At 33.9% G+C, this 15,974-nt stretch overlaps 1 protein-coding gene across 3 annotated transcripts; it reads left to right on the top strand.

Moving 5' to 3' along the window:
• Positions 1–385: 385 nt before the first annotated feature.
• LOC145102384 (agamous-like MADS-box protein AGL27) lies at positions 386–10,840 on the top strand. 3 transcript variants are annotated; one of them, XM_079039770.1, is made up of 7 exons: positions 386–678; positions 8,465–8,546; positions 9,364–9,425; positions 9,570–9,669; positions 9,884–9,925; positions 10,092–10,133; positions 10,447–10,716. In XM_079039770.1, the coding sequence occupies exons 1-7, from the start codon at positions 488–490 to the stop codon at positions 10,528–10,530; spliced, it is 603 nt and encodes a 200-aa protein (XP_078895896.1). In that variant the 5' UTR covers positions 386–487; the 3' UTR covers positions 10,531–10,716. The 3 variants fall into 3 exon arrangements, with proteins under 3 accessions (XP_078895896.1, XP_078895897.1, XP_078895895.1); XM_079039771.1 differs by having other exon boundaries at positions 387–678; positions 10,575–10,840; XM_079039769.1 differs by having other exon boundaries at positions 389–678; positions 10,597–10,840.
• The last annotated feature ends 5,134 nt before the right edge of the window (positions 10,841–15,974 follow it).

The raw sequence follows: 15,974 nt of genomic DNA, 5'->3' as shown, positions 1-15,974 counted from the left end.
TACCAGTCCAATCGGGTCCAAGAACCGGAAAACCCGGACTTGGACCCGAACCCAGACACCGTTATGGACATGACTCATCCGGCCCAAATGCTCACCCCTAGATTAGGTGCTAAATAGAAAAAAATAAAATATCATTCAAAAAACTAACATAACAAGATATTAAAAATGTTAACACTCCTAATCCAACGATACCAAAGACCCTCACCGTCTTAATGTTATTTCCTTTTATTGGCTTGCCGACATTAAACGACAGAAGAGTATTATTAAAAGCATAAGCCGTACGATCCTCGTGATTATTAAAAATAGAAGCCGTACGATCGTCAACAACAATTTACAGGTGCCGTTCAAAAAAAAAAAAAAAAAAATTTTACAAGAATAAGGCGTATCTAGGACATCGGGCATATAAAAATATCTAGAGAGACCGGAGAGATATAGTGTTAGGTCTAGCTAAAAGATTCGTCGTCGGCCGGAGAGATAATCAGTATCAATGGGGCGGAGAAAGCTCGAAATTAAGCGGATCGAAAATAAGAGTAGCAGGTCAGTGACGTTTTCGAAGCGGAGAACGGGATTAATAAAGAAAGCACGACATCTTTCCTTGCTCTGCGATGCGGATGTCGCCCTCATCGTATTCTCCGCCCCCGGCAAACTCTATCAATTCTGCAGCAGCGCTAGTAACAGGTGATCTTCACTGTTTCTATGTTTTTCTTCGGCCTGAATTTTGAAAATTTGTTCGTATATATGTGCTCTCGCTCCTATTTATCTATACATCCGCATCACCTCTAGTTACAATCTGTAATTATATATATATATATATATATATATATATATATATATATATATATATATATATATATATATATATATATCTCTCTAAGCCAAATTCTGTTGATTCGGTTTTTGTTTTTCCTTCGGGTTTTTGTCATTTCTTTTTAACTTTGCTTCCTTCCTTCTCATTTCCATTTCTGTCATGATATAGTAATAACACCAGTTCTTGAATTGTTTATTGTATTACTCGCTATTTTGGTTATTTATATATTTTTGCATATGGACGTGAAAAAAGTAAATTTGTAAAGATTTTACATACTTTCAGTACTTCAGCAAAATCATAGTCATTATAGAAGTGGATACAATCCGGTGTGCTACCCCTAAGATTTTTTCCTGTCTCCGAACTTAAGAGTATCTATCATGCGAACTTCCTCAATTTCCTTTTGCCACCTAGACGACAAGTAAGCAACCAAAAAGCTTAAACTATATATAATCTCATTACAAGAGCATACAAAATAGGAAACTTTTCTAATAAGTTTTTTATGCCAAATTAATAAGCACCAGCCCTACAAAACTAAAAACTTAGAAGTATCTCCACTATAGTAACAAAGGCTTATTTATGGGTTCTACCAATGTATCCTATTGAAAAGTTTTTGTAATTGAATTAAACATTATTAGAATTATGAAAAAGCTCCATATAATAACCTTGTAAATTTACAAGTAAATTGAAAAAGCCCTCACAATAGCTTAATTGTTTAGCATTGACAAAGCTTATTTGACTAAAAGAGCTCCCCAATAAGCTCATGTAATGTAACGAAGCCCATTTACTTAATATATTAACGTGCCTCATGATTTTAAATTCATAGAAATCAAGAGAAAGAGAAAAAGAAAAACATTTAAAAAAATTCACTTGTATAAGACTTCTGACTTTGCAAGTCATGCTTTCTAAATAAAAGCTCCTACTAATCTACATAGCTTTAGTCCTTCACCTAAGTTTTTTAAATTGCTCCTAAAAGCTCGTACTATATTGTAATTGCTCTGAGTTTTTGAATAGTATTGACTGTATTGTCGATGCTATTGTAGTTGAATTTTGATTTCAAATGGACCACCACTTTGACTCATGCACGAACCTCCATCCCATTTAATATTTATATTATAATAACAAGGAAATGGAATACATGCTATAAATAGAAAACGGGAGACAAAAGTTTTTTTTTTTTTTTTTAAATAAAGTCTAGTATTATAGTCTTTCCTAGGGTTTTTGCGAGACACTTAGACTACCCAAAAAAATTGGACAAACCTTGTGTTTTGTTTTAGAACAAATTACACGAATGGTCCTTAAGGTTTTGTTTTTTTCCTCCTAAAGTAGTCCTTACGAATTTTTTTTTTCTCTTAGATGGTATCTACGGAGCAAACATTGCACACAAATGATCCTTATGACTAACTTTCTTAATAGATTCTGTTAAGTGTGTGTGAAAAGACAAAAATTCCCTTTGCTTTTATTTATTGATTCATTTTTAATATTTTGTTAATTTGAAATTAAAAAAAAAAAAGACGGAGCCCACCCCTCTCTCTCTCTCTCTCTCTCTCTCTCTCTCTCTTCCTTTGCTCGCTGGAAAAACTAATCAGATTGAAGACGGTTGTTTGTTGCCTTCGATCTAACCTCTCTCCTGCCACCTGTTCCACTTCCCACTCCGATCAACGGTACCATCGGTGACCCTCACTGCTTTCCTCGACGATTAATGGGATCTTCTTTCCCCATTCGTGTTTGTTGTCGATTTGACCAGAAAAAAGAAAGAAGATGCCGATGACAACCTTCCTTCGGCTTCCCTCCTCACGATTTGCTAAACCACCACCGTACCACCTCTTGTTGTTATTGTTTTTGAAACCCTAACTATGATTTTTGGGGGTGAGCGCTTTTAGTAATCATGTGGACGATGTGTGTGGTTTTAGTGTGTGTTTTTAGTTGCAGATGGAAGAAGGTCGTTGCCTCCAATCCACATCGTTGCCCTATTAATACTCGTCGGACCACCTTGCAGAAACCCCATGAAACCTGCAACTTATTGCTTCATCCCTTGCTCCCTGAAGCCATCTTATTTGAGAGTTTTGTATTACCACTACCAGGGATTTATAGAGGCAGAGGCGCTGCAAACTCGAGCCATAGACAAGGATCGAAGTTTTACTCTAGCCACATACGCTACAAACTAGAACCTGAACTTTGGCGTTGTCGAACCCGAACAAGACTTTCAATTTGGGGAAGATGGCGGAGGAGAAAGAGACGGCGGTTCGTCTTCTCCGTGGCAGAAACCCGTGAGCTTGAACGATGTTTGTTTTTTGTTCTCCGATGGTTATTTCAAGTCAAGACTAGGGCTTTGTGTGGAAGAGAGAGAGAGAGAGAGAGAGAGAGAGATGACCATCTATGTTCATAAAACAAATGGGTATTTTTGTCATTTAACAAAGCATAACAAAATCTGTTAACAAAGTTAGTCACATGGGCCTTTTGTGTGCAATGTTTGCTCCGTAGGTACCATCTGAGGGAAAAAAGTTTTGTAGGGACTGTTAGTCTATATTATTAGCCCGCTTGTTTATGGGCTCTTTTTTGTCTTTAGCCTATTAGGGTTTCTGTCTAGCTAGTATTTATATTCGCTTTATTCCTTGTAGTCTTAATGTTTTTCTCTGAGAACCCTTGTAATTTCTCTTTGATATAATCATATGACAATATTATCATGGTATCAGACCAGAGGTTTGATACGTTGTTAGAAGTCTTTCTAGGGTTACTGTAGCATGCCGTTTTCGTTCATTATCATTGGTACTCGTTTTTTTGATATGTTGATTCGTTGTTGCTGTCGGTTCGTTGCTACTGTTGGTTCGTTGCTGCTGTTGGTTCATAATTGCTGTTGATTCGTTATTCAAGTTATTGCTTCCGCTGGTTTGTTACTCCTTTTATTCTCAGATTATTATATTGTCATCGTGGTTATTCATTCACTATCAACATGACTGGAAATGATGATTCCCTTCAGTCAATCAGTACTCGTTTGGATGGAAAGAATTATAAGTATTGGAGTTACGTTATGAAGAACTTCCTTCGTGGGAAGAATATGTGGGGATATGTCCCTGGGACTAAAGCCAAACCCACATTGCCTCAAAATGAGAATTATGATATGTTGCTTGATGCCTGGGAGACTGATAACTCCAAGGTTATTACTTGGATCAATAACTCTGTTACTCAGTCCATTGGTATACAGTTGGCTAAGTATGATACAACAAAGGAAGTTTGGAATCACTTGGAGAGACTGTATACTCAGTCCAATTTTGCTAAACAATACCAATTGGAATATGATATTCGTGCCCTTCAACAGAATGACCAGAGCATTCAAGAATTCTATGCTGCTATGTCTGATCTCTGGGACCAATTGGCTCTTATTGAATCTAAAGAGTTAAAAGATTTTGAGCCTTACATTGCTAGGAGAGAAGAACAACGCTTGGTCCAGTTCTTGATGGACTTGCGTTCTGATTTTGAAGGTCTTCGTGGAACAATTCTTCATCGCTCTCCTCTTCCTTCAGTTGATTCAGTTGTCCATGAGTTAATTGCAGAAGAGACTCGTATCATGTCCCATGCAGATAAAGGGTTTAAAGCAACCTCTACTCCTACTCCCGCTCTTGCTGTGCTTGCTGTCTCCTCCAGTCAATCTCGACAAACTTCAAGAGTTGCTTATGATGAGTGTGCATTCTACAACAGAAGAATCATTGGAAAGCTCAGTGTCCATTGTTAGTCAACAAGGGTAATCTGGTTAACCTCAGTCAGGGCAACAAAATAGGTCTGGTCAAACAGAAGTATCAATCATGTTCCTCTGGTACTCCTCCATGGACCCCTCGTCCTCCACAGTTTGCTGCTGCTGCTGTTCCACCAGTTGACACAGAATTTGTTGGACATATGCCACCATATGCATTGGATCCCAAGGTGTTTGAGATCTTTAGACAGTATTTGGCTTCTAATCCCACTTCCATGTCTGCATCTATGTCTCATTCGGGTCCTTCTTCGTCTGACACTTTAGGTATTCCCTCATCTTTGTGGATTTTAGATTCTGGTGCAACCCATCATATGACTCCTCATTTGTCATCATTTACTTCTTTGTCGCAAGTGTCATCTATTTCTATTAAGTCTGCTAGTGATACATCTATGCTAGTTTAAGGTGTTGGGTCTGTCTTCGTTTTTCATATAACTCTTCCTGATGTTTATTACATTCCCAAACTTACTTTGAACCTTGCCTCAGTCAGTCAGTTATGCAAGTCTGGTAACTGGGTGTTCTTTTATGATTCTGTCTGTGTTATACAGGATCAACACACCCAGAAGGTGATTGGGATCGGCCGTAGGGTGGGGGAACTATATGTCTTGGAGGTCCTCAAGGTATCTGTTGTTGCTGCTTCCAACATTGATTTATCTTCTTTTCGTTTGAGTCCTTTGTCGTCTGAGTTTTATCTTTGGGTCATTTAAACTCTTGTGACATTTCTGATTGTAGTGGTTGCAAACTAGCAAAATTTTCTTCTTTACCCTTCAATAAAAGTATGTCTTGTTCTACTGCTCCTTTTGATATTATTCATTCTGATGTGTGGGGTCCTGCACCAGTATCCACAAAGGGTGGGTCAACCTATTATGTATCTTTTATAGATGATTATACTCGATATACATGGGTTTATCTTATGAAACGCAGATCTGATTTCTTTGGTATTTACAACAATTTTAGAGCTCTTGTTAAAACTCAACATTCAGCTGTGATTAAGTGCTTCAGGTGTGACTTAGGGGGTGAATATACCTCTAATGATTTCACTCAGTTACTTGCTTCTGATGGTACCATACACCAGTCTTTGTGTACTGACACATCTCAACAAAACGGTGTGGTAGAACGAAAACATCGTCATATTGTTGAGATTGCCCGCTCATTGCTCCTGTCTGCGCAGGTCCCTAGTGCCTTTTGGGAAGAAGCAGTCCTAACTGTTGTGTATGTGATTAATCGTATCCCTACTTCATTGAATTCAGGAATATCTCCTTTTGAGAAGTTGTATGGTCATCCACCAGACTACTCTTCCTTACGAGTTTTTGGATGTACTTGTTTTGTTCTTCGTCCTCATGTTGAAAGGAACAAGCTGGGGCCAAAATCTGTTATTTGTGTATTTTTGGGGTATGGGATTGGTCAGAAAGGATACCGTTGCTATGATCCTGTGAGTCAGAAGTTATATATTTCTCGGCACGTTACCTTTTTGGAACATATTCCTTTCTACTTGATTCCTGCTACAGCCCACAATGTAACAAAGTCTGACCTTCTGCATATTGATCCTTTTAATGAAGATATAGAGGCTCAAGACTCATCTATGCCACATGATCCCTCAGCACATGACACACCCACTTCTTTAGAGGGTGCCTCGACTCCACCTGTTCCTAAGCCTGATCCTCCGATTATTAAAGTTGAGGATCCTCCTCCACCACCACCCCTCAGGAGATCTTCTCGTCCTGTCAAGTTCACCAAACTACCAAATTTTTCTTACTCTACATATTCAGGACCGTTTGCTTCATTTATAGCAAGCATCCATCATCTGTCTGAACCTGAATCATATAGAGAAGCTGTTTCAGATCCTCTTTGGCAGAATGCTATGGCTGAAGAACTCACTGCTCTTCATTAGACTCATACATGGGATTTGGTTTCTCTTCCTCCTGGGAAACATACGATAGGTTGTCGTTGGGTGTACAAGATAAAAACAAAAGTTGATGGCTCTGTTGAACGATATAAGGCTAGACTTGTAGCAAAAGGGTATTCCTAACAGTACGGTTTTGACTACGAGGAGACATTTGCCCCAGTTGCAAAGATGACGACAGTTCGTACTATGATTGTAGTTGCATCCGTTCGACAGTGGAAGATCTTTCAAATGGATGTCAAAATGCCTTTTTGAATTGTGACCTTCATGAAGAGGTTTATATGACCCCTCCTACAGGAATTCAACACCGATCGGGCGAGGTTTGTCGGCTTTGCAAAGCTTAGTATGGGCTCAAGCAAGCCCCTCGTGCTTGGTTTGAGAAATTCTCCACAGTGATTGCCTCTCTTGGATTTGTCCAGAGTAATCACGATTCTGCTCTGTTTGTTAGATGCTCGAGTACAGGACGGATTCTTCTGTCCTTATATGTGGATGACATGATTATTACAAGTGATGACCATGGTGGTATTGAGTCTTTGAAGCATGATCTAGCTCGTCGATTTGCTATGAAGGATTTGGGCTTGCTGCATTATTTCTTGGGTATTGAGGTCACTCTGTCTAAGAAAGGGTATCTTCTTTCCTAGACTAAATATATATCTGACTTGTTTACACGGGCGAGACTTTCTGACAATCGGACTGTTGATACCCCTCTTGAAACCAATGCTCGATACTCTCCTACTGATGGTGTTCCTTTGTTTGATCCGAATCTTTATCATACTGTGGTGGGAAGTTTAGTTTATCTCACAGTCACTCGTCCAGATATTGCTCATGCTGTTCATATTGTCAGTCAGTTTGTTACTGCACCTACCTCTGTTCATCGGGGAGTTGTTCTTCGTATTCTGAGATATCTTCGTGGCACTTAATTTCATACTCTCTTGTTTCCCTCGACGTCTTCTCTTGAGTTACGTGCCTATAGTGATGCTGATTGAGATGGTGATCGTCATGATCGTAAGTCTACCACTGGATTTTGTGTATTTCTTGGAGAGTCTTATTTCATGGAAGAGAAAGAAACATGATGTTGTCTCTAGATCTTCCACGGAGGCTGAATATCGTGCTATGGATGTAACTACATGCGAGATTATCTGGTTACGATGGCTGCTTGCGGATATGGGAGTTTACATTTCTTCAGCTACTCCCTTGAATTGTGATAATAAAAGTGCGATACAAAATTGCGAAGAATTCTGTTTTTCATGAGCGGACGAAGCGCATTGAGATTGATTGTCATTTTACTCGTCATCATCTGCAGCTTGGGACCATTTTGCTTCCATTTGTTTCATCAACTTTGCAGCTTGCGGATATTTTTACGAAGGCTTTATCGGCTTCTTGGTTTCGGTTCTTATGTGACAAACTCTCAATGCATATTGCTGCGGCATTATGAGTTTGAGGGGGATGTTAGTCTATATTATTAGTCCGCTTGTTTATGGGCTTTTTTTGTCTTTAGCCCATTAGGGTTTCTGTCTAGCTAGTATTTATATCCGCTTTATTCCTTGTAGTCTTAATGCTTTTCTCTGAGAACCCTTGTAATAAAGCGGGGACTACTTTAGGGAAAAAAACAAAATGGGCTAAAGACAACGTTAGCAGGGACTACTTTAGGGAAAAAAACAAAACCTTAAGGACCATTCGTGTAATTTGTTCTTTGTTTTATATCATCACAATTAAAAATAAAAATAAAAAGATATTAGGTCCTATGAAATTGGTTTGTTGCATCTCTTTCTTGGTTCAGTATAAGCAAATAAGTCACATGATTGATCACATAGCTAGTAATGGAAAATGGGTAAAAGTAATATACTAGAAGCATGGTGTCCTTTTTGGATTTTGAAATTATTAAAATTTAATATATCATATTTCTGAAATGGTTGCCTTCTGTTCAAAGTTATATATATGATCTGATCATCCAAGTTGTTAATTACTCGTTTAAATGTTCTCTAACTATATATGCATGCTCCTCCAGTGTGGCACATCTTCTTGCTAGGTATGAGAAGAGTCGCCTTGAACCAGAAAATGGGACCATCGAAGGAGATGACCAAGATTTAGTAAGCTTCTAAATGAGCTACAACGCCTTCATTGTGTTTAATTAATTAACAACATATATATATATATATATATATATATATATATATATATATATATATATATAGGTGGGTTCAATTGAGAAAATAAAAAATGTTGAGAATGGAGGAATCATTCTCAGCCACTCATTTAATCTAAACATAAAAGACACGGTGGCAAACTTGTAAATATCGTAATAACCTTCAATCTCAAATACGCAACTATAGAGAATTCGATAACTGTTCGTTCATCATCAAAATTTTTCCTCCAACCTTCAATAATCATCCAGATTTCTTCAACTAAACCGGAATTTCTTCGCTGTTCATGAAATTGGAATCGGAGTTCTGGACTCGCAGTCACAGTCGACATTGAGGGACTTGGAATCGATACTCACAGGTTCCCAATCGGATTTTCGGAAATCAAAATCAAATTGAGAAATCGATCAGAGATAGGATGTCGCATCTGAAGTCGAAATTGGAAGTATATGATGATTTGGAATTTATAACTTGATGTTTTTAACATTTTTAAAATAGTTAACTTGTTTGCACTCCAACTGTTTGATGAAATGCATAAACTAAATTACCACGTTATATTCACATATAAATATGTTTTCTCACCTGAATCAGTATATGATTATTAAAAACATAAAACAAATATGCAAGTCTGTATGTTATTCATATGTGAATAACATATAAAAGTTATATATATTTGTCAAAATACCTTCAATATTCATAAGTGAATATACCTACAAATGATTACATTGAATTAGTGACTTAACAATCTTAAGATGCACTACTACAGGAACTTCCATTGCAGTGCACAAAATTTAGAACTTGTAAAGAGCTTCTACAGGAGGTAGACAGGTAAAATAAACATTATTCTCCACACACAGACACACACGTGAAACAATGTCAACAACTAATGGAAATTGAGATTATAATGATATACTGAATATGGGAATTAGTTTCACATTATGGATTAAGGAATAATGCCAACTTTTTGCACAGACTTGTTGAAGAGAATAATACCGAGGAGCTCTCTCTGACTGACATGACACAACTAGAAGAAGAACTTCATGATGCTCTTGTGCAAATACGGTCAAGAAAGGTGATTCATCTTCACTTTCCTAGCTAGATTGTTAACTTTTTTAATACGTTCCATGTTTTAGTCTATATTGTGATTCTCTTTGATGTTATTTTAAAGTTGTAGGATTGAATTTGTGACTCGTGTACTTTTAATTAATGTGAAGTTCTGATTTCAAAGAAAGTTTTTTTCATCAACTCTAGCTTAAACTATGTACGTGTATTAATGGTTGACGCAGACACAGCTAAAGATGGACTACATATCCACTCTCCAAGAAGAGGTAAGCTTCAACATCGATTTTTTCAAAGAGAAATTCAAATATCCGTCACATAGCTAGGTTCATATATAATTGAATGTCACAACTCATACGAAGATCATATGCATATCCATCCATCCATCCATCCTCTTCGGAATCACAAAACCCCGAATCTATGTTTGTTGAGCAGGAAAGGAAGTTAAGCAAAGATAAGGAAGAAACAGCGAAGCAGGTAAGTCTCTAACTCGGTTTCCCTTGGAAATTGCAACAATTTGTAATTGTAAATTTCTAACTTCCTATACTAGTATATAAATCTTGCGTCTGGACACAAAAACCCTAGCCTGTTAAGTTTTTTTTTTTTTTTTTTTTTTTTTTTTTTTTTTTTTTTTTTTACCATTAAAGGGGAGAAATTAATTATTTATTTGTTTACCATGATGCCTAATATCATTTAAAATCTTTTAACTATAGCCAAAATTGTTACATAAACCTTTCTCGTTTGTATATTCTTTTTATCTCATTTCCCTGTTAATCTTCATGTATTCTAGTTTTTGAAAGAACGATTGCCCAAAGTCCATGTCTCTTGTGTTGGAAGTGTGTACGTTAGTATGTCAAAATGTTTTTCTGTATAAACATATCATTTGAACTTTGAAGTGAAACTATTATAAAAGAGTAGCATGGATGTTTGACTTTTACAGATTGCATCAGTGGAGCATATAGTTGCAAGGGTTGATGAGGTTGGGGGGCATAACGACCTTGCCACTAACGAGATGAATTCGCTCCAACATCTCCTCACACTCTCTCTTTTTAATGCCTAAACTTCTCCCACTTACTAACTTTAATTGCTTCCAGAAACAGTTTGATCTTTAGAATGGCGGATTTAATTTAATAAGCCAATATTCCAATTAGAAGTATTGGGCTCATCTGGCCTTGTGGAGAATCTATCCTGCATGCGTGTGTTTTTTTAGTAGGTAGTGTGAAATATGGGGTTAGTTCCCCTTGGTCCATTGGGTTATTATTACTGTATACGCGGTTTCACCATTATTTTTGGGGTGCGGATTTATCCGCTACACTTTTTAATCCATCAACAGAAAAAAAAAAAAAAAAAAAAAAAGTTTATGGACAAATATACCCTCCACTTAATTTCTAGGTATTCCAAACACGCATGACCCACAACCCATGGTGCTGCTTCTATAGCGGGCAACACTTCATCCTCCTTCGACAACGTTTCTTCAGCCGATAACACTTCTTTATCCGGTGTTGTGGCTTTAACGACTTGTTCTTCATCCCACTCTCAAGCTGTAATTCTAAATTTGATGTTTGATTTTGATTCTGTTAAAATATGTGTGATATATTGTTTTTTATTATGTTGTGCCTCAGGAACGAATTACGATGTACGATTATATCTTTAGTAAATTTATAATTGTTAACTTTTGTCTCAAGGCAATTAAACCAACAAATTGTCAATTTTAAGTTTCTTTACGGTTTAAGTAACTTCATGTAGTGCATATGACGCATTAGTAATTTAATATTAATTCACTTGATTATTATGACAAGCCACGTTGCATCTTATAGAAACAGAACCTAGAACATGTAATTGAGAAAATTAGGACAATCATATTTAGGAATAACTAGTATTTTACCTGTCGCGCGTTGCAGCGGCGATGATGGATTTAAGTAGTAGTAGAAAGTTGTTATTTTTTGTAAGTATACGCAAAAAGTTGTTTATATTTTCATTTTTTTTAGTATATGCGTCTTCCGACACTACAAATAGTCAAACACTATATTATGTATGAAAAATTATGTACAACCAAACATTCAAAAATGTTGAAAACAAATGAAAAAGTTGTTTCTGTTTTCATTTCCTTTGAGAATATATGTCTATATTACATACACCATATTAGACCGGAAAAGTTATGTACATTCATACATTCAAAAATTTAGTTGCAGTTTCAGAAAGTACCAACGTATAATGATTAGCTATAATTCTAGGATGTAGTTAAACACGAAATTTAAAAAATGAAAGGGGGGGGGGGGGGGGGGGAGGAGAGGGGTGAAAGTAACATTGTAGAAGGTTTAAAAGAGGATGAAAGTGATATCTTAAACATTGTAGTTTTAGGAGGTACCAAATTGTAGTTTTAGGAGGTACCAACTCTAAGATATAGTCACGGAAGTTTAAAATATAAAAGGTGAAAGTAACATTGTCGAAGGTTAAAAGTTAAAGGGTAAAAAATAACATTTTAAAAAGTAGATGATGAAAATTAAAGAAGAAGAAAATGATATTTTAAAACATCTTAGTTTATAAACGATATTGTAAAAAAGTAAAGGAGGAGAAAACTTTATTTTTCAAAATATGGGTGGAAAATGTAGGTAGGTAAAAAGTTGAGGGGTGAATGAAATAGACAATAAAAAAATAAAAAAAGGAAAAACAAAAATATAGGCCACAGTAAGTAATATTATTTTTTTAGTTAACGAATGAAAGTTAAAATAATAAAAAACTATATTATATGTGATCTCACTTATATACGAAAAACATATTTAAAAATAAGAACTTAAACGTAGAAATTTTTTTACATAAAGACATAGAAAATTTTGAATTTATACCAACATATACATATAAAATAAAGTAATTTACTTTTAATTAATGAAGGAAAGTTCTAAATTTACACCGAAATGTTGATTATCTCAAATTTATATTGACATATACATAAAAATGTAACAAATTAGTTTTTTTTATTAACGAATTTGATAAAGTTCAAAGTTGAGGGTGTGAAAGTAACATTATAAAATTGAAGCGTGGTAACTGTAGAAAAAATCAGATTATATATATTACAAGAATAAACACGAAAGTTTAAAAAATAGAAATATTGAAAGTGACATTTTAGAAATTTCAAAGTTGATGTATAAATGCTATATTTAAAAAAAAATAGTCAGGTGGAAAATATAATTTTACAAAGTAGAGGAATAAAAAATGTCAGTGGATAAAAAAAAGTCAAACTTTATATACTACGGAGATAAACATAAAATTTTAGAAAATAAAAAGACGAAAGATATATTATAATTGTTTTAAAGTTAAGAGGGTAAAATTGATATTTTATAAATTATAGGGATGAAAATGTTATTTTGAAAAGTAGAAGGTAAAATTTAAGTAAAAGATATTAAAGGGGTGAAAATTAAAAATAAAAAACTTGAAGGGATTTAGCAAAAGATATTAAAGGGATAGAAAATTAAATTGCTAAAAACTTGAAGGGGTTGAAAACTAAAGTGAGGGCTACCGACTTTTGTTTTTAGAAGATATATAATTATCAATTTAGTTAGAATTGAAAATTACATATTTATGGTGAAAGTAACATTGTAGAAGGTTTAAAAGAGGATGAAAGTGATATCTTAAACATTGTAGTTTTAGGAGGTACCAACTCTAAGATATAGTCAGACACGGAAGTTTAAAATATAAAAGGTGAAAGTAACATTGTCGAAGGTTAAAAGTTAAAGGGTAAAAAATAACATTTTAAAAAGTAGATGATGAAAATTAAAGAAGAAGAAAATGATATTTTAAAATATCTTAGTTTATAAACGATATTATAAAAAAGTAAAGGAGGAGAAAACTTTATTTTTCAAAATATGGGTGGAAAATGTAGGTAGGTAAAAAGTTGAGGGGTGAATGAAATAGACAATAAAAAAATAAAAAAAGGAAAAACAAAAATATAGGCCACAGTAAGTAATATTATTTTTTTAGTTAACGAATGAAAGTTAAAATAATAAAAAACTATATTATATGTGATCTCACTTATATACGAAAAACATATTTAAAAATAAGAACTTAAAGTTAGAAATTTTTTTACATAAAGACATAGAAAATTTTGAATTTATACCAACATATACATATAAAATAAAGTAATTTACTTTTAATTAATGAAGGAAAGTTCTAAATTTACACCGAAATGTTGATCATCTCAAATTTATATTGACATATACATAAAAATGTAACAAATTAGTTTTTTTTTATTAACGAATTTGATAAAGTTCAAAGTTGAGGGTGTGAAAGTAACATTATAAAATTGAAACGTGGTAACTGTAGAAAAAATCAAATTATATATATTACAAGAATAAACACGAAAGTTTAAAAAATAGAAATATTGAAAGTGACATTTTAGAAATTTCAAAGTTGATGTATAAATGCTATATTTAAAAAAAAATAGTCAGGTGGAAAATATAATTTTACAAAGTAGAGGAATAAAAAATGTCAGTGGATAGAAAAAAGTCAAACTTTATATACTACGGAGATAAACATAAAATTTTAGAAAATAAAAAGACGAAAGATATATTATAATTGTTTTAAAGTTAAGAGGGTAAAATTGATATTTTATAAATTATAGGGATGAAAATGTTATTTTGAAAAGTAGAAGGTAAAATTTAAGTAAAAGATATTAAAGGGGTGAAAATTAAAAATAAAAAACTTGAAGGGATTTAGCAAAAGATATTAAAGGGATAGAAAATTAAATTGCTAAAAACTTGAAGGGGTTGAAAACTAAAGTGAGGGCTACCGACTTTGGTTTTTAGAAGATATATAATTATCAATTTAGTTAGAATTGAAAATTACATATTTATGGTGAACTCTTTTAAGCTCTATAAATAATTGTGGATGTACTTGGGACAATTTTCTTTAGTCGAAGATTTGATGTACTTGGGAATGGTACATTCTTGGTTTTGTGATTCGTTTGCATGATTGACAAATTTGATATTTTTAAAAAGCGGGTACCGGTACTGATTTCGGGATGTGTTGGGTGTAACCGGTTCTGATTCCTAAAAAACTCCAAATCTTGTGTCCAATTCTAATAGAGAAAATTACAAAATCAGCAAAATACACTAATTATTTTACAAATTTAGTAAAAAAAATGAAAATTGAAAAAATAACCACGAAAATCGCAGATGGAAAAGACCCATGCGAATGTACAAGCGCCTAAAGCACAACTGTGCTTTAGATACTTGTACATTTAGAGATGGAATAGTCCATCTTAGATTTTCCTATCCATCTGCAATTTTTCTGGAAAAAAAGTATAAAAACGTTTTTTTTTTCTTCATTTTTCACTCTTCAAAATAGAAAACTCTCTCTCTCTCTCTCTCTCTCTTGCCGATTCCCTGTGACGATTTCTTAAAGAAAATTGACGATTTTTTCAACAATCCCGAAAATATGGTTAGATTTTAACTCTTTTTATGTTTTAATTAATACTTATTTAGTATATGTCTTTATTATTTTATTATTTATTGTATTAATTAGTGTAAAAAAAATGAAATTATATTGTTTGTGATTGGGTATTTTTATTGTATTTGATAGTTTTAATATTATTTATTAGTAAACTTAAAGTTTAAATATCGGGAAAAAAGTGTCAGAAAAAATAGTTAGTTGTAAAAAAAGATGTTTATTGCGTGAACAACTATTTCCGAACTATACAAATAGTTCGGTGAAAATCGGTGACCTGAAAAGTTTTATTTTAAATCAACCATTCTTAGAAGTTGACGACGCTGATGCAGTTAGAGTATGTTTGATATATATTTTGTGTGAAGGTTTTTTGGGAAAAGAAATAAATGATCGGGTGCCGCAAGATTGGTTGTTTTTTTTTTTTTTTTTTTTTTTTTTTGCTGAGAATTTGGATGTCTGGAATAGATATTTTTTTTGTTTACTTTGAAAGTTTCATATTATTAATGTTAATTTATATTATAACTAATATTTATTTGTTTTGTTAGTTTTGCTTGGGGTAGCTACTTATGAGATTTTACCTATGAGGACCTTGAGGATACGTGGAACAAAATAAATAAATATTTATCACTGCATGAGCGTCGTCAAACTTTAAAATACTCCGTCTCAGGATTTACGGCTCCATTTAGGGTATAAAAATTTATTTATATTTAAATGATTTTATTGTTATGTTAGTTATTTTAATTTTAACTTTTATTACTCTAATTGTAAAAATTGTAGATATGGATATATGAGATGCTTCCGACTGTTCGTGCATGTTGATTTGTATTGAGAAAAAATAGAGACATGCCTCGGATGAAACGATGGAGTGACACAAAA

This window comes from Lactuca serriola, chromosome 4 (assembly GCF_051521515.1).
Source record: "Lactuca serriola cultivar US96UC23 chromosome 4, Lser_US96UC23_V15, whole genome shotgun sequence".
Taxonomy (NCBI): domain Eukaryota; kingdom Viridiplantae; phylum Streptophyta; class Magnoliopsida; order Asterales; family Asteraceae; genus Lactuca; species Lactuca serriola.
The sequence above is the reverse complement of the archived record's forward strand: the minus strand, read 5'-3'. Positions and strand labels throughout refer to the sequence as shown.

What these genes read in the sequence shown, in the direction of transcription:
- LOC145102384 (XM_079039769.1), top strand. Translation starts at nt 488, where the DNA reads ATGGGGCGGAGAAAGCTCGAAATTAAGCGGATCGAAAATAAGAGTAGC. An exon ending in CTTCTACAGGAGGTAGACAG is followed by an intron (nt 9,426 to 9,569) that starts GTAAAATAAACA and finishes CTTTTTGCACAG; the next exon opens with ACTTGTTGAAGAGAATAATA. An exon ending in TGCAAATACGGTCAAGAAAG is followed by an intron (nt 9,670 to 9,883) that starts GTGATTCATCTT and finishes TGGTTGACGCAG; the next exon opens with ACACAGCTAAAGATGGACTA.